Consider the following 19895-nt stretch of genomic DNA (forward strand, 5'->3'; position numbering starts at 1 on the left):
CGTGCACATACTCATTGACTTGCGCATCAATCGTTCATTCAGCACCTGTTGAGTTTCTTCTGGGCTCACCCCTAGGATGGGCACAGTAAGAGTGTAAGAGTACCTTCAAGGAGTGTCTTACAGATTGGAACTGGAGACAGTTACTACACTCTAGACATTTCTATGGGACCAGTACTAGATCAAGTACAGCAGACAGGGAAGAATCAGTGTGAGCTGCAGCAGTCGTGGCAGGCTTCATAAAGGAGGTACAGTATGATCGAGGCCTTGAAAGGTGAATAGGAGTTGGACAGAAGAGGGAGAAAACATTCCAAGCAGGAATAAAAGTGGCATGTGTGGAAATGAAGCCTGTTGGCTGTACCAGAAGAAGGGTGGCAGGGTTTGACTAAGTCAGGGTAGGGGCCAGATGTTAGGTGGAAGGAAGGGTGTTAATGATCCAGGGAAATACTGTTTAGACTTGATGGCATTAGGAATTCCTGAAGGTCCTTGAGTAGAAGTGTAAAAGGATCAAAGGAGTGATGTGGTTGTAGGAGAAAGAGCTCTGTGTCCTGGGAAGGGGCCCCTGGGCAGGGACATGTGGCTCCCCAGGGATGGAGAAGCAGAGCACCTGAAAGGGGGTCCCTACCACACTGCATTTTATCTCAACGGTCCCAAATCTCTCTTCCAGATTGTGTACCACGGGGATCCCTACGGTGCACACAACTCCACAGAGTTTCTCATCTACGAAAGAGGGGTCGAGATTGGATGTTGGGGCTTGTGCATCAATTCTGTGTTTTCTTCACTTTATTCTTGTAAGTCTCTTCCTCCTGAAGGTATCTGCTAGAGGGCTCCGGTCTAGCAGAATCTTGGATTTTATATTTCTATATTTATTTTTTGCTCTTTAAAATACCAGATCCTTGGGTTGCCTGGCTGGCATAGTCAGTTAAGCCTCTGACTCTTGGCTTTGGCTCAGGTCATGATCTCAGGGTCCTGAGATCAAGCCCCGTGTCAGGCTCCTCCCTCAGTGTGGAGTCTGCTTGGGATTTTCTCTCCCTCTCCCTCTGCACCTCCTACTCATGCTCTGTCTGTCTCTCTTTTAAATAATCTATAAAATAAAGTAAAATAAAATAAATAAAATAAAATACCAGATTTTTTTTTTTTTTAAGATTTTATTTATTTATTTAACAGAGATAGAGACAGCCAGCGAGAGAGGGAACACAAGCAGGGGGAGTGGGAGAGGAAGAAGTAGGCTCCCAGCAGAGGAGCCTGATGTGGGGCTCGATCCCAGAACACCGGGATCACGCCCGGAGCCGAAGGCAGACACTTAAGGACTGTGCCACCCAGGCGCCCCAAAATACCAGATTCTTGATAAATATGTGGAGATCAGGAAAAACTGTTCCCTTAGAAAGGACCACAGGAAGTATCCTTTTCCATACTGAATTTTATGTTATTTCCCTCATTGATTACTTTTTCCTTGGAATCCATGGGTTCTTGATCCAAGTTCCCTGGAGAATAAAAGGCAATCTTGTAAACAGATGGTGAAGGGCTGGATGCATAAGGGCTAGAGTCCCAGCACTGAGTACTGATTAGCATCAGGTCTGTGTTCTGCTGGAGGAAGATCACTGGTTTCACAGATACGCTTATGAGATCTGTAGATGACAGAACATAGGAAGGATGGTTAATATGCTCGGTGACACAGTTAACATGCAAAATAACTTTAGCTCAGGTGGGAAAGGAAGTATGTCACAGGAGCACTGTTCCAGGATTGAGAATAACAACTTTCTTTCTTAAGTACCAGCTTTCCATGGACTGGAGTCCATTAACCCCCACTTAGCTCTAAGTTTCAGTTGTAAAGACACTACAAACAAAGAGATTTCTGTGATTGGTTTTATCTATCATCTATCTATCTATCTATCTATCTATCTATCTATCTATCGTCTATTTATTGTGTTTTTTTAAAGATTTTATTTATTTTATTTATTTGAGAGAGAGAAAAAGAGAGACAGAGAGCAAAGGGGGAGGAGCAGAGGGAGAGGGATAAGCAGACACCGAGCTGAGTACAGAGCCCAAGGCAGGGCTTGATCCCACGACCCCAAGATGATGACCTGAGCTGAAATCAAGAGTCAGTCGCTCAACAGATTGAGCCACCCAAGCACCCCTGTGACTGGTTTTAAACAATCCCAAACTAATGTACTGTAACCCTAGTCTCATTTGGTGCCTGCCAATATGGAAATCTCCAAGATCTATATACAGTGAATTAAGTGAAATAATCTAGCCTATAAAATGTATGCAGTTCCCCCATTTGGAATGGAAATTGGTTTCTAATAATAATAGGAGCTCCTCCTGGATTGTGGGGAAATAGCTGGCCCCCAACTCAGAGCTGTAAGCTTTGGGCAGGCCCCGGGGACAACAGGGTTATGACCCAGGTGGGAGAGGGGGAAGTGATGGAGGATAATCCCTATTACCATTCTCAGGGGCACTCACTCTGCCATTGAAGTGTGCTTTTTGGGGAGGGAAGAGAGTGACTGTACATAATGACCCCTCATCTGACCTCCAACTAGCCATAGCGCAGCAGGAATCCTGATTCAAGATCAAAAAATCTCTTCAAAATATAGCACAATTGGGAGAAGGGGACCTAATACAAACATGTAAGGAATTCAGGAGCCCAGTAATCATAAACCCATAAAATTTATTATTCTAAAATTTATGATAATCAAATAGTGGCTTAAAGCTTATATTTCTCCCCCCCCCCCCCAGAGTACATGCACTAAGAAAATCACAGGAGAAAGATTTCAAGTACTTAAAATAGAATCAGAGAGTGGTAAACTAAAAGGGCCTAATTATTCATCAATCTTTTGTGTTTTCAAGAGGTGGGGGGACTACCACCCTCATTCTTGTAAGAGGAGCCCATTTTCCCACAAGTAATACGCATTTTAGTTTTGTGTCAATTAAAAACAATTTTCTCTCAAATAATCCCTAAGGGACATTCCATTAGTCTAGTCTTAGTTCTTGTATGACTTTCATGGCATTTGAAGATTAAAATGCATGTTATTTTTAGGCCCTTTTGAGTTAAAAGCCCTGTATATGATAAACTATTATTTGAATAGTTTTCCAAAGTTATATTAATGTATAAATCTATGGGATTCCTTTACCTTGAATTAGAACTAAAATTTTATTTAGAAAATACCAACCAGCCCTTAAGGATCTTCAGGGGCTCTCTGGGACCCTAAGATAAAGTCAAAGTCCTCAGCCTGGCATTCCATGATTTTCAGTTTGGTCCCCTTCACACTTTGCCCTCTTTAACCCCCTTTCAGACTGACTACCGCTGATGACTCACTGCACAGACTTTCTCAGCTCTGTGTATTTCCTACTGCTTTTGGTTTCTCCTTCTCCAGGTGCTCTCTGACTCCACATCTAGACAACTACTAATCATGCTTTTAGACTCGGCTCCAATGTGACCTTCTCTGTTAAATCTTCCAAGTTCTTTCCCGCTGCACTCCAACCCACCCTGAGCAAAATCAGTCATTTCCTTCAATTCCAGAGTGCACCCCCCTCTATCTTGGACTCATCTCATAACATCAGATGCAGATCTAGAATTCCTATCCAGATGGAGTTTGGCAGGGCAATCTGGCTGCTGGGGTGGAGGGTGAGGTATGGTATTTTCAAGTTCCTTTTGCGTAGCAAGCATACTTAGATCCGTGAAAATAGCAATATTAAGTACTGAAATGTAGCCAGTTTTTCGTATCCTACACTACTATTCATAGTTGGTGCTTAAATCCATCATTGACCTCCAATGCTAAGGAGAGGCACAGTGTGAGGACATTAGACCCAGTGGAGGGCGAGTCAGCTTTACCCTTACACTTACTGATTTCTCTTCACGGATAAAGGATTCTTTGCTTGGCTTTTGGTCTTTGTTCTGAAGTTACTTATGTTTCCAAATAGCTCTTTATACTTCTTTGCCTTCTTCTTGGCTGGCTTACATATTGGATGAGAGCATTTCCCCAGTGAATACTGATGGTGTCTTTTAGGTCCTGAGACACCTAGATTACACTTTTCATATAAATATAATCATTAAGCAAACAGAAACTGACCTAGCTCTATACTGCTTTTTCTCTCAACCTTGACAACAGCCCCCAGGGATGGTATGAACTTACCAGAGGAAGCAACGTTGCCCACTTATCATTTTCAGAGCTCTGACTTCCATGGGAGGATCTGAGACAGTGTTTAGTTTCCTAATTGATTCAAATGTAATACAGATTAGGTTTCTTGTCTCTGTGATGTCAGTCCAACAGTTACTTGGATAGATAGGGAGAATTTCATTCTTGAATAGACACATTTCAGGTCTTCATCATTCATCCCCTGGGTTCATGTGTTCCAGTAGAATGGCCAGGGGAAAGACAGGGAGCCTATGGATGAGAAACAGCTATTTAAAAGAGAAAGACCGAAGACTTTTAGGGAATTTTCCTACCACGGTGGAAAACATAGTAAAACATTTTAAAAGCAGAATTTTCAGTTCTTAAGAATGAACCCTACTACAGCACTCTCATGAGCAGGCCCAGTTTACCTGCTGGGGGGAACCAAGTTCAGAGATAACCGTCTTCAGCGGGAGCCTCTATTTGCTGAAATAACAATAGTCACCATGAATCGAGGTCTTCTATGGGCTTGGTCCTGAGCTGAGTATGTCACAAGCATTGGATCTCGTCCGATCCCGACAAAAAACACAGAGAAGGGTTTCATTAGCCCATTTATTGGTTTGTTCGTTCGTTTTAGGTTTTTTTAGATGAGGAAGCTGACGTTTTGAGAAGTGAAGGAAATGGACTGACAGGGAGGGAGCCCACAATGGGGAGGTGCAGTGAGGGTCCCTGGGAAGTGTTGGCAAGTCAGGGAACCTGTCTTTAGATAAAGAACATTCTTAGGCTTTCCTTCTCAAGTATGCAGATGACATTCAAATGGAGGTGGAGGGACCAGGTGACCTGGATCATTTTTAAAATTTGGTAGTTTCAGTTTCCTCCAACTTGACTCTGGGCCATGGGGCCAAGATACGCCTGGATTGTTGTTTGTGTCCTGTTAGGCCAGACTCTGTGAATCAGAAAGACCCAGTCTTCTTCCACGTCTTGCACCCCCACAGTCCACCATAGCCAAGGTGGGCTTTCTGCCCCCTCTCTGCACCTGTTGCTCTTCAGTTGCCTGCCCCAGCGCCTGGTCCTTCCTTGTGGAGGAAGACAATCGACCTAGCGGGGCAATTTCCAGCCCTCTGCATGCACAGGATTTAAAACCGATTCCAGAAGCCAGCTGTTTTTAAGCACAGATAAGGAGGTTCTTTTGTTCCTGATTCGGTATCGACGGAAAGCTCCTAAAAAAAGTGAATCTTCAAACGAAAAGATTGTCTGAAATTACCAAATGCTGTGAGACGCTGCCAGCCGTAATTTCTTTCTTTCTTCCCACAGACTTGCAGAAACCTTTGGTAACCTACATCGGATTAAAGGGTCTTTACTTCATGGGGTATTTGCTATTCGGCCTGGGGACAGGATTTATTGGGCTTTTCCCGAATGTCTACTCCACCTTGGCTCTGTGTACCTTGTTTGGTGTGATGTCCAGCACTCTGTACACTGTGCCCTTTAACCTCATTGCCAAGTACCACCGCGAGGAGCAGGAGGAGAAGGTGCGTCCCTGGACCTCGCCGGAAGGCTGGGGGGTGTGGTAGGAAAGTGTAGGCAGAGCTGGAGAATAAGGGCCCTGAAACAGCAGCTCTGAAACGCCCAGCCAAACGTAATGATGGTCTGACCAAAGCCTGAGCACCTTCCCAACCCACACCCTCCTCCTTACTCAGGAGCCCTGGGCACCTGGAGAGCAGTAGAGCGGGTCCTGTTACGCTCCGTTATCTGATTAGGAAAAGGGGGCTCAGTAATGCTGAGGAACCAGCCCACGGTGTGTCACACAGAGACAAAGAAAGGGGAACCTGGGAATTCTGACAACTGCCCCAATGTCCCATGCACCTGCAGCATTTCTGGGTCCCCCACCCCGTGGCTGCAAAGGTGGAATTTCTGGCAATTATTGGTTAAAGGTAGGAGATTCCTAGCCTGCATTCCCCTTGGAGTGCAGGTTTTAGTAAGCCAGACGCTGTGTGCAGGGAGGAAAGCCGAGGTTGCTGGTGATCACCCCACCAGCTGCCTCCAGGGAGGCTGCCCCATCTCTGCCTTGGAGCTCAGGCTGGAGGACAAGACACCAAGCTGGCCCCCAAGAACAGTAGGTTGGGTATTTCTGCTCTAAGATGACCACCTCTTCTTTTCAAAAGATGTCCCTTGTTCTCCATGACAATAGGCGTCACATTTCCTTACCTGGTGTAGTGATACAAGAGCTAAAGAGAGAACTGCCAGCTATCTGGAAGCGTGACACCAGAGAAACAGAACACATTTATGTGGTTGCAGCGCTGGCCGTCTTCTCTAGCACTTGACCTGACAAAGGCTGCAGGGTGAAGTGGCACTAGGAGTTAGAACTTTCTAAAGGAGAGTTTGTGGCTGTCCTCACTTCCTGGCAAACAGTGTCACGAATGTTCTGATGCATGCAAAGGTTTTGCTGTTAGAGACAGTTGTTGTGAAGAACTGTCTCTCCTAGGAGAAAGGCCAGACGAGGACAAAAACACACATGTTTGGACTCAGAGAAACCTGGGTTCAAATCCTGCTGCCCCTACTTCGCAGGTGTGCGACATGGGGGGTGTTATTCATTTACTTATTAAATATCAGTTCCTTTTTAGTTAAGCTGGTATGTTCACATGGTTCAATAATGCCAGTGATATCCACGTGCACACCGGAAGTGGCTCCCACCTACACGTTTCCTGTCTCCCTCTGGGGCCTACATGTGAGCGCTCTTGCTAGGTTCTTGCTTATCTTTCCCGTAGTTTAAAATGAACATCAAGCAAGTATGAATCTGTTTTCTTATTTTCCCCCTCGTATTCAAAGTATAATGTGCATTTTTCTGCGCAATGCTTTTTTTTACTTAATGGTGTAGGAATTATCATTCAGACTCCAATGCCTGAGCTTCCTAATCAAGCAAATGGGAATAATATGCCCACCTTATGGAGTGGCTGGAGAATGAAATTAAACAAGGTAGTGCAGGTGGGGCGTCTAGCGTCGTGCCTACCTAGCACCTGGCAAAGACTCAAAAAATGGTAGTTAGTATTATTGTTGTTCTATGGGGATGATGACAAGTGCATCCAGGGAGGAGGGGAAGATGAGGTGATGCGATACAAGCCAAAGAACCTTGCATAAGGCCCAGCACATAAAAGACACCCAATGAATGGCAACATCATCAACCAGTTCAGACCAGCCGCGCTCTGAGAGGTTGCATTGGGTTTTTTATGCTGCTTCTCCTGTGCGGGTGTGTGCTTCAACACCCTTCTTAAACATATTTGAACTTCTAACATAAGGGAAGGAAAGGAATGGCATATTTATTGAGTTTCCATTACATTGTTCTTATTGACTTCTTAGGAAGAGATAATTTTGCATATCTTAACGGCTTAACCTTCGTAGGCATTAACAGGGGGAGTTTAAAACTCCGGGGTGGGTAGGAAAAACAGCCTCCTGCAGCTTCTTGGTGACCTTAAATCAGGGGTTGGCAAACTATGTCTCATGGGCCACCTGTGGCCTGCCCCCTGTTTTTGTACAGCCTGTGAGCTAAGAATTCTCTTAAAATTTTTAAATGATTTGTTAAAAGAAAATCCGTAGAAGGATAGCATTTGTGACAAGTGAGAATGATATGAAATTCACATGCCAAGGTCCATTAAGTGATATTGGAACACCCACTCGGTTATCCACGGTCGCTGCTTTTCCGCTACGAAGGCAGAGCTGCGCGGTTGCAGCCGAGACCAGGGGACCCACAGGCTGAAAGGATTTCCTCCCGGGCTCTTCACAGAAAAGGTGTGCCGACTTCTGCCCTAAAGGACCATTCATGTAGATTAAGTGTGTTCCTGTGTTTCCCTTGCAGAGACACCAGGCCCCAGGAGGAGGCCGGGACGGCGGCGGGAGAGGGCAGGGCCTGGACTGCGCCGTCCTCACCTGCATGGTACAGCTGGCTCAGATCCTGGTTGGAGGTGGCCTGGGCTTTCTGGTCAACAAGGCTGGGAGCGTCATCGTGGTGATCACGGCCTCTGCCGTGGCGCTGGTCGGCTGCTGTTTTGTGGCTCTCTTTGTTAGATACGTGGATTAGGTCAATAAACACTGTCCCTACCCACAGACACAGGGATGTCCATGGCAGGAGATCAGTCTCTTTTTTTGGCTCCGCCGTGTTGGGGTCTGCCCCCTGGATGCCCTGTGTTATGGCTTCAGTCGCACTGGGCTGCCCACACCTCACTTTCTGCCAGCTCTCTGCACAGCAGTTTCCAGATTTCAGGCATCATTTATCTTAGGAAAGGCTGGGCCCTGCCTCCATTCACTGCAGCAAAGGTTGAGTGAGGGAGAGAGCGCCTCCCTCTCAGGGTGTTCCTGACCTTGACAGAGCTTGAGAAGCAGACTAGTTCTACACACAATTGGGTTTATTCTATCATGTGTTGTTTTTTTTCCCTCTTAATCAGAGGTCCGTATTTTGTCAGAGGGTTATACTTTTCATTAATTCACCAATACTCAAAATATTGCTGATGATTTATTTTATGATATTAATTTACTCATATTTAATTCATATTTAATTTGCTCATATAGACAGATAGTCCCTGACTTACGATGGTTCAACTTAAAAAAAGTTTTGTTTTTGTTTTTTTTTTTACTTTACAATAGCTGGAAAGCGATGCGTGTTCAGTAGAAACCCGTCCTTCAAATTTTGAATTGTGATCTTTTCTGGATGATATGCGGTATGACCCTCTCTCGTGACCCCAGGCAGTGGCAGCCACAGCTCCCAGGCAGCCTCACGATTACAAAGGTGAACAACTGGTACGTGGATGACCATTCTGTCCCCATACAGCTAGGCTGTTTTTTTCACTTTCAGTACACTATTTAATAAATCACACGAAATAGTCAACACTCAAAACCACTCCCTCTTCCCCAGTCTTCCTTCCTCCTTCTCCACCACATTATCTATCCTAGAGCTGCAAGGTCATGACTGAGTTAGAGGAGCGACCAGGGATAATATTGGCCCCCTTCCCCGTAAGTGTGGGATGATGATGAGTAAATGTTCAGAGGACCCCATGTGACTCAGTACCCTACATTTATAAAAGAAACAGCACCGAGCTACCTCCCTTGCTTTACGCACCTGTCTTTGGCCTCTGTAAGATTTTAAAATGGAATTATTTGCAGAGTTCAATGTTTATTTCCTGATCATTTCTCCAAAGACTGTTCTGGTGATTGAAGATTTTGAAATCAATGAATGGGAGAGCTAGGAGCATGACCTGCAGCAGAGGACCATCTTACCTGGACCCCAAGAAGTTAAAAGTCATCATGTCTGGCCAACCACAGGGCGTGGTCTTTATTATAAGTGACTTTTCAGCTGGAGCACTGGGTGGGCTGCTGGCATGAAGAAAGGAGCTAGAGCATGCGCCCCCCCCCATACATATGCACTCACGTACACTCAAATATTCAAATAAACACTCTGCTCTTTTAACTCGTCTCCACTGCGGTTTGACTGAGTGGATAGAAGCCAATTTTAAAAGCCTTTAACCACTTTTGGGAGCTCAAGTACTTGTTCTCAGTATACTGGTGACATGTTCTCTCTGGGACAAAAATGTTCCATTCCCAGACAAATAAAACTAATACGGGGACACCTAAATTCTGAACAGAAACCCCAGAAAATTCTATAGGAGAAAAGGAAGCCCAGCTGCTTGCTTCCTGCTTTCCCCAGCACGCAGCTGACTTTCCAATGCCAGACCTTTAATCATCGCTTTCCCTCAGCTTCAAACGTCCTCTTTATGTGCCCACCGCCCGTCTGAATGGCCGTTCCTGCCCATCTAAATTGTACCCATATTTCCAGGTCCACCTCAAGTACTATTTTGGTGAGGAAGTCCCTGACCCCCCAGCAGAGCCGATCTTTCCATCCCCTATATTCCCATAGCACTTTCTTTAAGCTTTGCTATGACTTTCAACTCATTGTTTCATGACTTATTTACCTCGTAGACATGGCTGTGTCTCCTCCTAGATGTAAAATTCAGTAACCTGTCTAGTTGATGTATGTCACCTCAGCACCCAGGACAGGGCTTGGCGCACAACTGGCACTCAAAAGAATAAAATAAATATGGCCATTTCCTAGCTTATTTTTTTGTCTTTGTGGTAGACGGAAGTCATAGTCTCTGCTCCCTCCAGCCATGTTCACAGAAGCCCTCAGGTTCAGATGGGGACCAGTTGATTCTTTCATGAAGGCCTTGTCCCTAGTGCCTTCTGTTTTCCTAGGGTCCATCACGGGAAGCACACACTTCAATATACTTTCCTAAAAACCCCAAGCTACCAACACAGTATTTTATTGTCAGAATTGAAATGGCAAGTTCCTTTGATATAGAGAATCTTTCAGTAAAAGTCTAATATCAACATTATACATGGATACACAGCCAAGCTATTACTGTTTGTTCTTTCTGGGTGTTCACTTGCCTGTTTATTTTGTTTTGGGGACTTGGAGGAGCTTGCAGTTCAATATTTTTAAAAAGAGTTTACTTATTTGAGAGGGGGAGAGTGCCCACAGCAGGGGCAGCTGCAGAGGGAGAGGGAGAAGCCGACTTCCCGCTGAGCAGGGAGCCCCATGCAGGGCTCGAGATCCCACAACCTGAGTCAAAGGCAGACACATAACCCACTGAGCCACCCAGGCGCCCCGCAGTTCAATTTTTATTAGCCCAATTGCTATGTAATATCAGTATCAATAATTTTTCTTCCTAAAGGGCAAAGAAAGACTAATTTGACTACTTTCTATGTTTATGTTTTAAAGTAAACCCTGCACCCCAGATGGGGCTTGAACTTAGGACCCAGAGATCAAAAGTCACATACTCTACTGACTGAGCCAGCCGTGCGTGGGTCCCAAATTTGACTACTTTATTTTATTTAAGATTTTATTTATTTATTTGACAATGAGAGAGACAGCCAGAGAGAGAGGGAACGCAAGCAGGGGGAGTGGAAGAGGAAGTGGGAGCCTGGCGCAGGGTTTGATCCCAGGACCCTGGGATCAGGCCCTGAGCTGAAGGCAGACACTTAACGATTGAGCCACCCAGGTGCCCCCAAATTTGACTACTTTAAAACAAACACATTCTTCTGTTTTCTAAAAAAGTTAACTTCTCAAGACTGCTCAGGATTGAGGAGCTCAGGAAGCTTTTGTTTTTGTGGCAAAGGTATGAAGGCTGAGTAACTGCATGGTGCTGTGTCACAGGATAAGGGAGGCCAGGGCTGTAGATGGTCGCACTGACCTCAAATCTCAGACAATATAAGGAAGTTTCCAACAAAATTACAAAAAGATTGACAGTTTGAGAGGCTGTTTAAACAGACATGTTTATATAATGATTACTTATTGTATTAAAATAACCACACCTATAGATGCCCGTGTTGCTGGGCTTTTCTTCTTGTTTTACCCCAACCTAGATCGCCCAAGAGAACAGTAGCACCTCTGTCAAAACTGGGGGCTGGATGGGTAACTGATGTTTGATCCCCATTCTCTAAGCATCCTCACGCTGTGACCAGAACAGAATTGTCATAAGAAATGTGTCACTCTTCAGAGAGGATTCCCTAGATTGTCTGGGGGTTAAGGAAGAATTTATAATACAGGCTCACTGCGCAGAGCACTCCTTAGAATAGTGGAACTTGGTTAACGTCGTGTCCTATGGGAAGTCTTACTCCCCACCTTGTCCTCTCCATAGTAGGAGAAAGAATCCCACACCAGAAATTCTGGGGATCCCCTCAGAATAGGCTCTCTGTACTCTCTTGCCTTTAGGACAGATTTTACTTCACTCTTCCGTTCCCTTTCCCACCCCACCCCTCCTGTTGAAATTTGGTTCTAGGAATTTGGTTTCCAGGAGTCCTCCCCTTCCCCCGCCCCCGCACATTTCTACGCATCTTAGTTTTCTACCTAAGCCTACAAAATCCCTGGCGGAGCCACCCCTCTACTGGTTGTTTCCGAGTCCCTATCAAACGGACATCCGGATTCGCGAAGATGGGGGCGGGGGTGGGAGCTGCAGAGAAGTCCCCACTCCCAGGACTGTCTACACAGACCTTTTCAAGTTGCTCCAGGGCACAGCTCACCCGCCGCGCGCAGACCGCAGCGCATGGCGTTTCCAGGCACCCACTCCGCTCTCCGGAGAACCGGGACGTCCCGGCTTCCAATGTCTGGTGCACTCACTTCCTGCTCGGTCACCGAGTGAGCGCGTGAGCTCCCCTTTTCCCGTAGAGGGGGTGGCCTGAAGAAGTCTCTATTCAGTCCCCTCTCCTCACACTGCGTCCGCTCCCTCCCGTCGTGAAGCCACTCCCCAGCGAATCCCTAGCGCGGTTGGAGACAAGTTTTTTGCCTCGGGCGACATCTAAGCACAGAGTCCGGCTCCCGCGTACCCACTCACCCTGTCCGGGATGGTAAACGATACAACGGCCCCGTGGGAGGTGCCCCTCTCGCGGTGCCTTTCTCTGGAGGGCGGATCAGGATTGTCCCTTCCTTCCGATTCCGAAAAGGTTTCTTCTTCCCAAACTAGGTCCCCTACGCAGCCACGCAGCAAGTCAGATGGCTCGGTGGCGGTCTCGCGTGCCAAGGCGCAAAGCTAAAGTTTTGTAGGCGGCTTCCCCAGTTGGACGCACTTTGAGGACCCCTTCGAGAGCTCCATAAAAATCGCTGGAATAAATGCGTTCAATTGCGCACCGTTTGGCTGAGCCCCACTTCCTCGTGCCCCAATTTCTCTACATTCCTGATTCCTTTCTCCGCTTCTGGGCGCCCCCAAGCCGCCCAGGGTTGACAGTTTAGGAAGTGGAAGAGGTGTGTGGGGAGAGAAGGGGACGAAGGCTTGTGGCTTGGCCCTGCGAGGCCGACCTCGGCCCCTTTTCCAGCGTCCTGTCTCCACCAGGTTTCTAAGCCTTCCTTCTCCGCAGACAGCACCCCCTGCCCGCCCTCCCCGCCTTTTCACAGGCTGCTCCTTTGCGCCTTTCCCTATCCTGATCCCTCCTACCTCTGGATCCGGCGGGCCCCCAGCATCTCCTAATCCGCTCTCCTCTTTCCCTTCTCGGGGAAGGCCACTTTGCTGGGCCTCTGCCCCCTGGGCCTGAGTCAGTAGGCGGAGCTGCTGGGCAGCAGGTCGTAGCGCCCCCCACTGTAGACCACCACGCCGGGCGGGTAGTAGACCAGGTCAGGCTCCGCGGTCGGGTGGAGAGGTGCCAGGGCCTGCAGCCCCTGATCCTCGGGCTCTGGCTTGGTGGTGGCCGTGAAAGGGCGCATGCTGGTGAGAGAAGGCGACGCGATGCGCCACAGGAGACTCTTGAGCGCTTGGCGGAACTCGCGGCGCACCAGGCAGTAGAGGATAGGGTTGAGACAGCTGTTGGAGTGAGCCAGGCACACGCTCACGGGGAACGCGTATACCTGGCACTTGAAATACTCTTGGCTGAAGGGCACGGCGTTGAACTTGATGAGGATGCTCCAGGTGGTGAGCGCCTGGTTGGGCAGCCAACACAGGAAGAAGGACAGGACCACGATGGTCACTGATTTGGTGACCTTGGACCGTCTCCGGGCGCTGGCTGCGGCCAGGCCGCCCCGGGCCGCTGAGGCTCCTCCTTCGGTCCCGGCCACGCGGCGGTCGGAGATGAAGCGCACCAGCAGCAGATAGCACAGGCTGATGATGCACAACGGAAGCACAAAGCCTAGCAGCACCTTCTGCAAGTGGTAGAGGCCCAGCCAGAACTGTCTGTCTCCGCCCAGCAACTTGTCCGGGAAGCGCACCAGGCACAGCTCCTCGCCCATGACCTTGATGGTGTTGGAGAAGATGGCGTTGGGCAACGAGGCCAGCGCCGCGGAGGCCCAGATCAATACGCACAGCGCTTTGGCTGAGAAGCAGCAGCTGCCCGCCAGGCTCTGGCCGCAGCAGTCACCCCGGTCATGTCCTCCGGTCCGGTGGCTCTTAAGAGCCGAGGCCACCGAGTGGTAGCGCGCCACGCTCATGGAGGTGAGGAAGAAGACGCTGGCGTACATATTCATGGACGTCACTATGGATACGATCTTACACATGGCCTTGCCGAACGGCCATTTGAAGTCGAGAGCGTTTTCCACCGCCCAGAAGGGCAGGGTGAGTACGAACTGGAAGTCTGTCAGCGCCAGGTTGGCGACAAAGAGGTTGACGGAGGACTTGCGCCATCCCTGCTTACTCTTCATCAGGTAGAGCACCAGCAGGTTGCCCGTCAGCCCCAGCGCGCAAACCACCCAGTACACCACGCTGATGAGGATCCGCACCCGGGCCTCGGGGTCCGCACTTTCTGCCCCGCCGGTGCCCGGGGCATGCCCCGGCGCCGCGCCGTCCGGCAGCTCTAGCCCCAGCTCCCACCACAAGTCCTGGAGCTGGGACGACGCGTTGCCGCTGGTGTTGGCCGCCTGCAGAAGGTACGGGATCAGACTGAAGACTTCTGCGAGCTCGTCTCCGCCAGCCTCCTTATTCATGGTGACTGTCGTGGCTGCAGCGCCCACCTGCAAGCGCAGGTGCCTCTAGGTCATGTTCGAGGGGTGGGGGAGGAAGTCAAGACCCAAGCGAGTCCAACCCGCTGGGGTTCTGTTCCGGCGAGCGCGCAGGGCGTGCGTGGGAGCTTTCAAAGCCGCAGCTGTAGAGAGCTCCCGGGAACTGGATGCCAAACGCTTTCCCCGCACAGGGTACCCAGCCTTGGGTGCCGGAGTTGCGCTTGGCGTCTGTTCTGGAGGGGAGTTCTACAGCTGAGCGGTGCAGCTCCTGAGGCGAAAGGTGGGCATCCAAGGGTTCTCTGGCCAAGGTCGGAGTCTCCCGGTCCTTGCTGTACGATTCAGACGTTCCCCCACTGGTTTTGTTGGGCACGAGCCTATACCCCTGCCGCTCAGGACCACTACTGGGGGCCCTCTCCTCTTTCAAATACCTTTGTCGGTTTCCTCTGCTCGTGCTAAGATGAGGTTTCTGTCCTTTGAGAGGAAAAAGATAGAGTTCTGTCTGCTTCGCTCTGACCCTCTGGAAGTCTTTCGACCACCCTGCCTCGCGCCTTCATCTCTCCGCTGTTGTCAGCTCCCAGCGAGTTGCCAGCGGCGGCCACCCGAGTTATATTCGCACCCGCAAAGCCTAGGCTGCGGGCTCCCAGGGAGCATGCGTAACCCCCGCGCCGGGGATGAGGGGGCGCTTTCCGAGGTGCTGAACTTCGCCACGCCCGCCTCGGGGAGGAGGAAGCTGTGGGTAGCTGGCAAAGCCCACCAGCTGATTACCCCCTTTCCATTTCAAAGTTTCAGGAGATGGTTGTAACCCTTTATTTTCATCTGCTGCTGGAGAAAGTCAGCTTTGATTTGCGATGCATTTTTCTTTCTTATTCCCAAACATAAATACAGGTATTAGAATTTTTTTCTTTCTTCTTTACTCCCACTTTATCTTTGAAACGATCCCATTTGATGAAAGATGGTTCTATAAATTCACTATCTCTTGCCCATTTTTATTTTTAAAAGCAATGAGCAACCTCTTTTCATGACCAGACCCTAAGTCAGATGATGGGCTTTAACCAGATACACAAACACAAGCTCCATTTCTCCTTCTTTAATTATCTAACTACTTGGTGCCTGTGACTGTCAGGATTTTCAAAGTGTCCTCACATAGCAAAACTCTGGGTTCAAGTGTTGCCCTCTGCCTTTGGTATATTCTGAGAACTGAGGCTAAGCAGAGAATATATCATCGGTGAGCTGAGTTCACAGATGTTAGATACCACCTGTCCAGCTCTTAGCCCAAAGCTCTTCCACAAATTGTTTACTCACATGCATTCTCTTTACCTTGATGCAGTTGGAATAGAGGATTCCATAGACTATTTTTGGACCACCAGCATCTTACTTTCACTACTGTTATAATCAGAACTCTTTAGCAGGTGTTTTTCAGATCAGTGGAATTAAATGCTAAGGAATCTTCTAAGTTACTTTGGACAAGGGGAACCAGTGTAAGCCATTTGAATTACTTTTCAAACGGCAGTTTACTTAAATGCCACTTCAACTGCTCTAGTGTAAATTGCACTTTTTTAGGGTGAACTTAAGAAATTTGAAATGTTTTCCTAACTGTCCCCAATGAAACTGAGACAAAAATATCTTAGGCATGGCTGTCCTCTCGCCTGCAGAGTCCACAACTTTACTTACAGAGATCAAGAGGATGTGACTTTAAAGCAGAGGAGATAGTAAAATACTTAGTTAAAAAAGAAATATGGTCCCCAAAACATATGAAGGTAAACTGAAACAATCTGGATTCCAAAGCAAGAACCCAATTCCAAAGCAGAGAAGACGCTTCACTATGGACTCTGGACTTCTCTACTTGCCGGCTAGAGGGCGTCAGGGCTTCAGTAAAGAACAAACCAAAACCAATCCACCTTTGAACTGTTTGATCTGAAAAAGATCAGCCCTCCTCTGGTTATTGCTCCCAATTCACAGGGTGCCTCTGTGGACACCTCTTATCTCTGTTTAGTAGTCTCACCTTCAAGCTCACTTTTCACTTCATGTTTTACCAGTTCTTTCTCCATCAAATTTTTATCTCTCCTTTCTTAAAAAAAAAAAAAAATTTCAAGGTGCTGTTGAAAAACAAGGAAGACTACGGCATATCCTGACAGCCCTTTGCCTTGGTTTTCATATCTGTATATGGGAGGAATTATAGTTTTCAAATATTCTGAGAATAGGTACTAAGCAGGTGACATCAGAGTCAGGTGGGGAACTTGCTAAAAATATAAATTGCAACTCTTCCCCCAGCCCCATGCTGGCCCAGAGATTCTGATTCTTGGTGGATTTGGAAAAGGGCCCAAGACTCTACATTTTAAAAGCATTCTTCCAGATGATACTAATTTTTCCCAAGTTTGGGAACATCTGGACTTTTATTTCTTTTCTAACTTTCCACGTAAAAAAAAATTAAGTCCCCAAAAGTAATTAATGTCCAGTGATGGTTTATTACACACTAGGATTGGAAGCAAAGGAAGAGAAGGAGGTCTTGGCAAGTTCCCCTAAAATCACATTTGGGCCCAACAATGACATTTTCTTCACTGTGAGACTGGGAGGGCCCTGTGCTCCTGAGGTACACCAGCCTTGAATACTAGCCAGCACAGCTCAGATTGAGCCCCCAGGAGAGGCTGTTCCCAAGTGCTACTTTTTGAGAATGCTGCCAGAATGCTTCTGAGCCTAGAATGTTCTTCATTTCCAAATCTGCTCTCTGAAAATGAACCAGAGCTCATGTTCAGGAATTTATAGTATCACTTAACTAAGCCTTTGTTATGGAAGCAAAAATCCCCTTTCAAATATGAAATGAACCTTTCCAACATGAACTAAAGATATTTGAGACAATTTATCTTAAAAGCAAGGACGATACTTTTCTCAAACATCATCTAAAAAATTCAAGGAGAGAAACATATCAGTTGTGGTCAAATATCATTTAGGTATATAAGTTCATAATCCAAAGAATGTAATATATAACTAACATGTGAGTAAAGGCTAGGGTGTGAGTTTGGGGGAGCATGTTATCACATGGGTAGTCTGTTCTGGGTAGACTGTAGCAAGACAGAAGAACTTGAGCTGGATCTAAATGAGGAGGCAGGAAATTACATCAGTCAGGTTAGAGAGGAGATATATAATCTCGATTCTGGGATTCTACAAAACAAAGTGGGTTTTCAGATAAAAGAGAGGAGAAAAGAATCTATTCTTTCAACATTCTTTGGAATATGTGCAGCTATCCTTCACTGTGCATTACTTCTTTTCAGTCTGAAGATATCACGGATTTTTGTTTTACCATAATTATGAATTAAGTTCCTAATATGCACAAAGCAATGTGCTAGGTGTTTGGATCTATAACAACAAAAACAACATTGGCACAATATGAATGATAATAATAGAAATGATAACCACTCATATTTCACATTTATTTGGACATATTATTCTCCTAGGGTTGCTGTAACAAATTACAGCAAAACAGGTGGTTTAACATGAAAGGAATTTATTATCGCAAAATCTTTGAGATTAGCAGTCGGAAATCAAGGTGTTGGCAGAGTGGGTTTCTTGGAGACTCTGAGGGAGAAAACATCCCATGTCTCTCTCCCAACTTCCGGTGGGTCTATGTTGATTCCTTGGTTTGTAACAGCATCACTATCATCTCTGTCTTTGTCTTCAGATGGGATTCTCTTTTCTGTGTATATCTTTGTGTCTCTGTTTTCTCTCTGTAAGGACACCAGTCATTGAATTAGGGTCCACTTTAATCCGTATGACCTCATCCTAACTAATTACATCTGCAAAGAATGTACATTTATATTTCCAAACAAGGTCACATTCACAGGTAACAGGGTCTAGGATTTGAACATTTCTTTCCAGGGGGACACAATTCTACCCACTACAGGTAACAACTGTGTGCACTGTGCAAAAGGTTTTATCTGCATTTTCTCACCTAATACTGAAAACCAGTGAGGTTGATACTACTATCATCGCAGATCTGATTTCCAGGCTCTAACACTCAGAATTGCAGAGGTGCATATCCAACTGTTACTTGGCGCCTCTGCATGGCTGCTGATTTCTTTCAGATTTCCCAATCTTAGTCGAAGGCATTGCCATTCACGTAACTGTTTGAACCAAAAACCCAAGAGTAATTCTTTATCTCTCATTTTCCCTTACACCAACGTAACTCAATCCAGAAGGTCTCGTTAGCATGTTCTCAAGAACAAAAACAAAACCAAGCCCCCCAAATTCCTGAATCCATCTACTTCTTTCTATTTTTCCATTTCTGTCTGTGTTAGTTCTCTCTTGCCAAATAATAATTTATGTTAAAACTTTATGGCTTAAAACAAGAAGTATCATCTCACCGTTTGTGTGGGTCAGGAATCCAGTTTGGCTCAACCTGAGGTTGCAGGCAAGCTATCAGCTGGGGCTGAGGGTTTATTTAATAGAGTTAGTGGTAAGGAGTGGGATTGCTTTTAAGTTCAATCACAAGGTTGTTGGCAGACCTTGATCTTTCACTCTGTGGGATTCTCCATAGGGCTGCTTCACAATATGGCAGCTGGTTTCCAGCGGGGTGAGTGATGAGAGAGAGACAGAGAAATTGGCATGAAAACTATAGTGTTTTTATGATCTAGTGAAAGAAGTGACGCTCCCACCACTTCTTCTCTATTCTATTCTTTAGAGGCCAATCCGTAAGTCCAGTCCAGGGACGCCTGGGTGGCTCAGGCAGTTAAGCGTCTGCCTTCGGCTCAGGTCATGATCCCAGGGTCCTGGGATCAAGTCCCACATCGGGCTCCCTGCTCAGCGGGGAGCCTGCTTCTCTCTCTCCCACTCCCGCTGCTTGTGCTCTCTCTCTGTCAAATAAATAAATAAAATCTTAAAAAAAAAAATAAATCTAGTCCACACTCAAGGAGAGGGGAGTTATACAGGAATATGATTACTAGGAGGCAGATGTCCTTGGGATGGTCTTGAAAGCTGACTACCACAGTAAGCCAGGCTGTTACAATACCCAGCAGGAAACAGGAGTTGAAGGCTACTTAACTGAGTAGTTATCTCAACAGCTGTGCGGTGCTGGGACAATAAAGACTGAAGTTCAAGCTTAGTAAAGGGGAGGGGAATAAGTAAAGTCTAGGCTTTCAGTCTAACCCCTGGAAGAGGCACATCCTAAGGGTAAGTTCTACAGTATATTCTCAACATGGAGCAAATGCACACTTTCTTCAAATACGCATAAAACATTCACCAAGACTGGCCACTTGCTGAGCCAAAACCAAGTTTCAACAGATTTCAAAGGATTGAAATCATACAGAACACGTATTTTGAGCACAGTGGAA

The 19895-nt window shown here is 46.8% G+C and overlaps 2 protein-coding genes across 3 annotated transcripts in view; one reads left to right on the forward strand and one right to left on the reverse strand.

The window, feature by feature from the left end:
* SLC45A2 (solute carrier family 45 member 2) overlaps nt 1-8187 on the forward strand; it is a 30216-nt gene extending 22029 nt beyond the window's left edge. The window contains exons 5-7 of one of the 2 annotated variants that reach the window (XM_040630209.1): nt 665-788; nt 5424-5638; nt 7960-8187. In XM_040630209.1, coding sequence (XP_040486143.1) covers nt 665-788; nt 5424-5638; nt 7960-8181 — 561 coding nt within the window. In that variant the 3' untranslated portion in view covers nt 8182-8187. Of the gene's footprint in view, nt 1-664; nt 789-5423; nt 5639-7959 lie in introns of those variants that run through there. The other variant, XM_040630210.1, reaches the window with a different exon arrangement.
* Nucleotides 8188-13179: 4992 nt separating this feature from the next.
* On the reverse strand, nt 13180-14610 carry RXFP3 (relaxin family peptide receptor 3). Its single transcript, XM_040630211.1, is given in 1 exon segment — nt 13180-14610. A coding segment is annotated over 1 exon segment (1431 nt).
* Between the last annotated feature and the right edge of the window lie 5285 nt (nt 14611-19895).

Source organism: Ursus maritimus, unplaced genomic scaffold, assembly GCF_017311325.1.
Source record: "Ursus maritimus isolate PB19 unplaced genomic scaffold, ASM1731132v1 scaffold_15, whole genome shotgun sequence".
In the NCBI taxonomy this organism is placed as follows: Eukaryota; Metazoa; Chordata; class Mammalia; order Carnivora; family Ursidae; genus Ursus; species Ursus maritimus.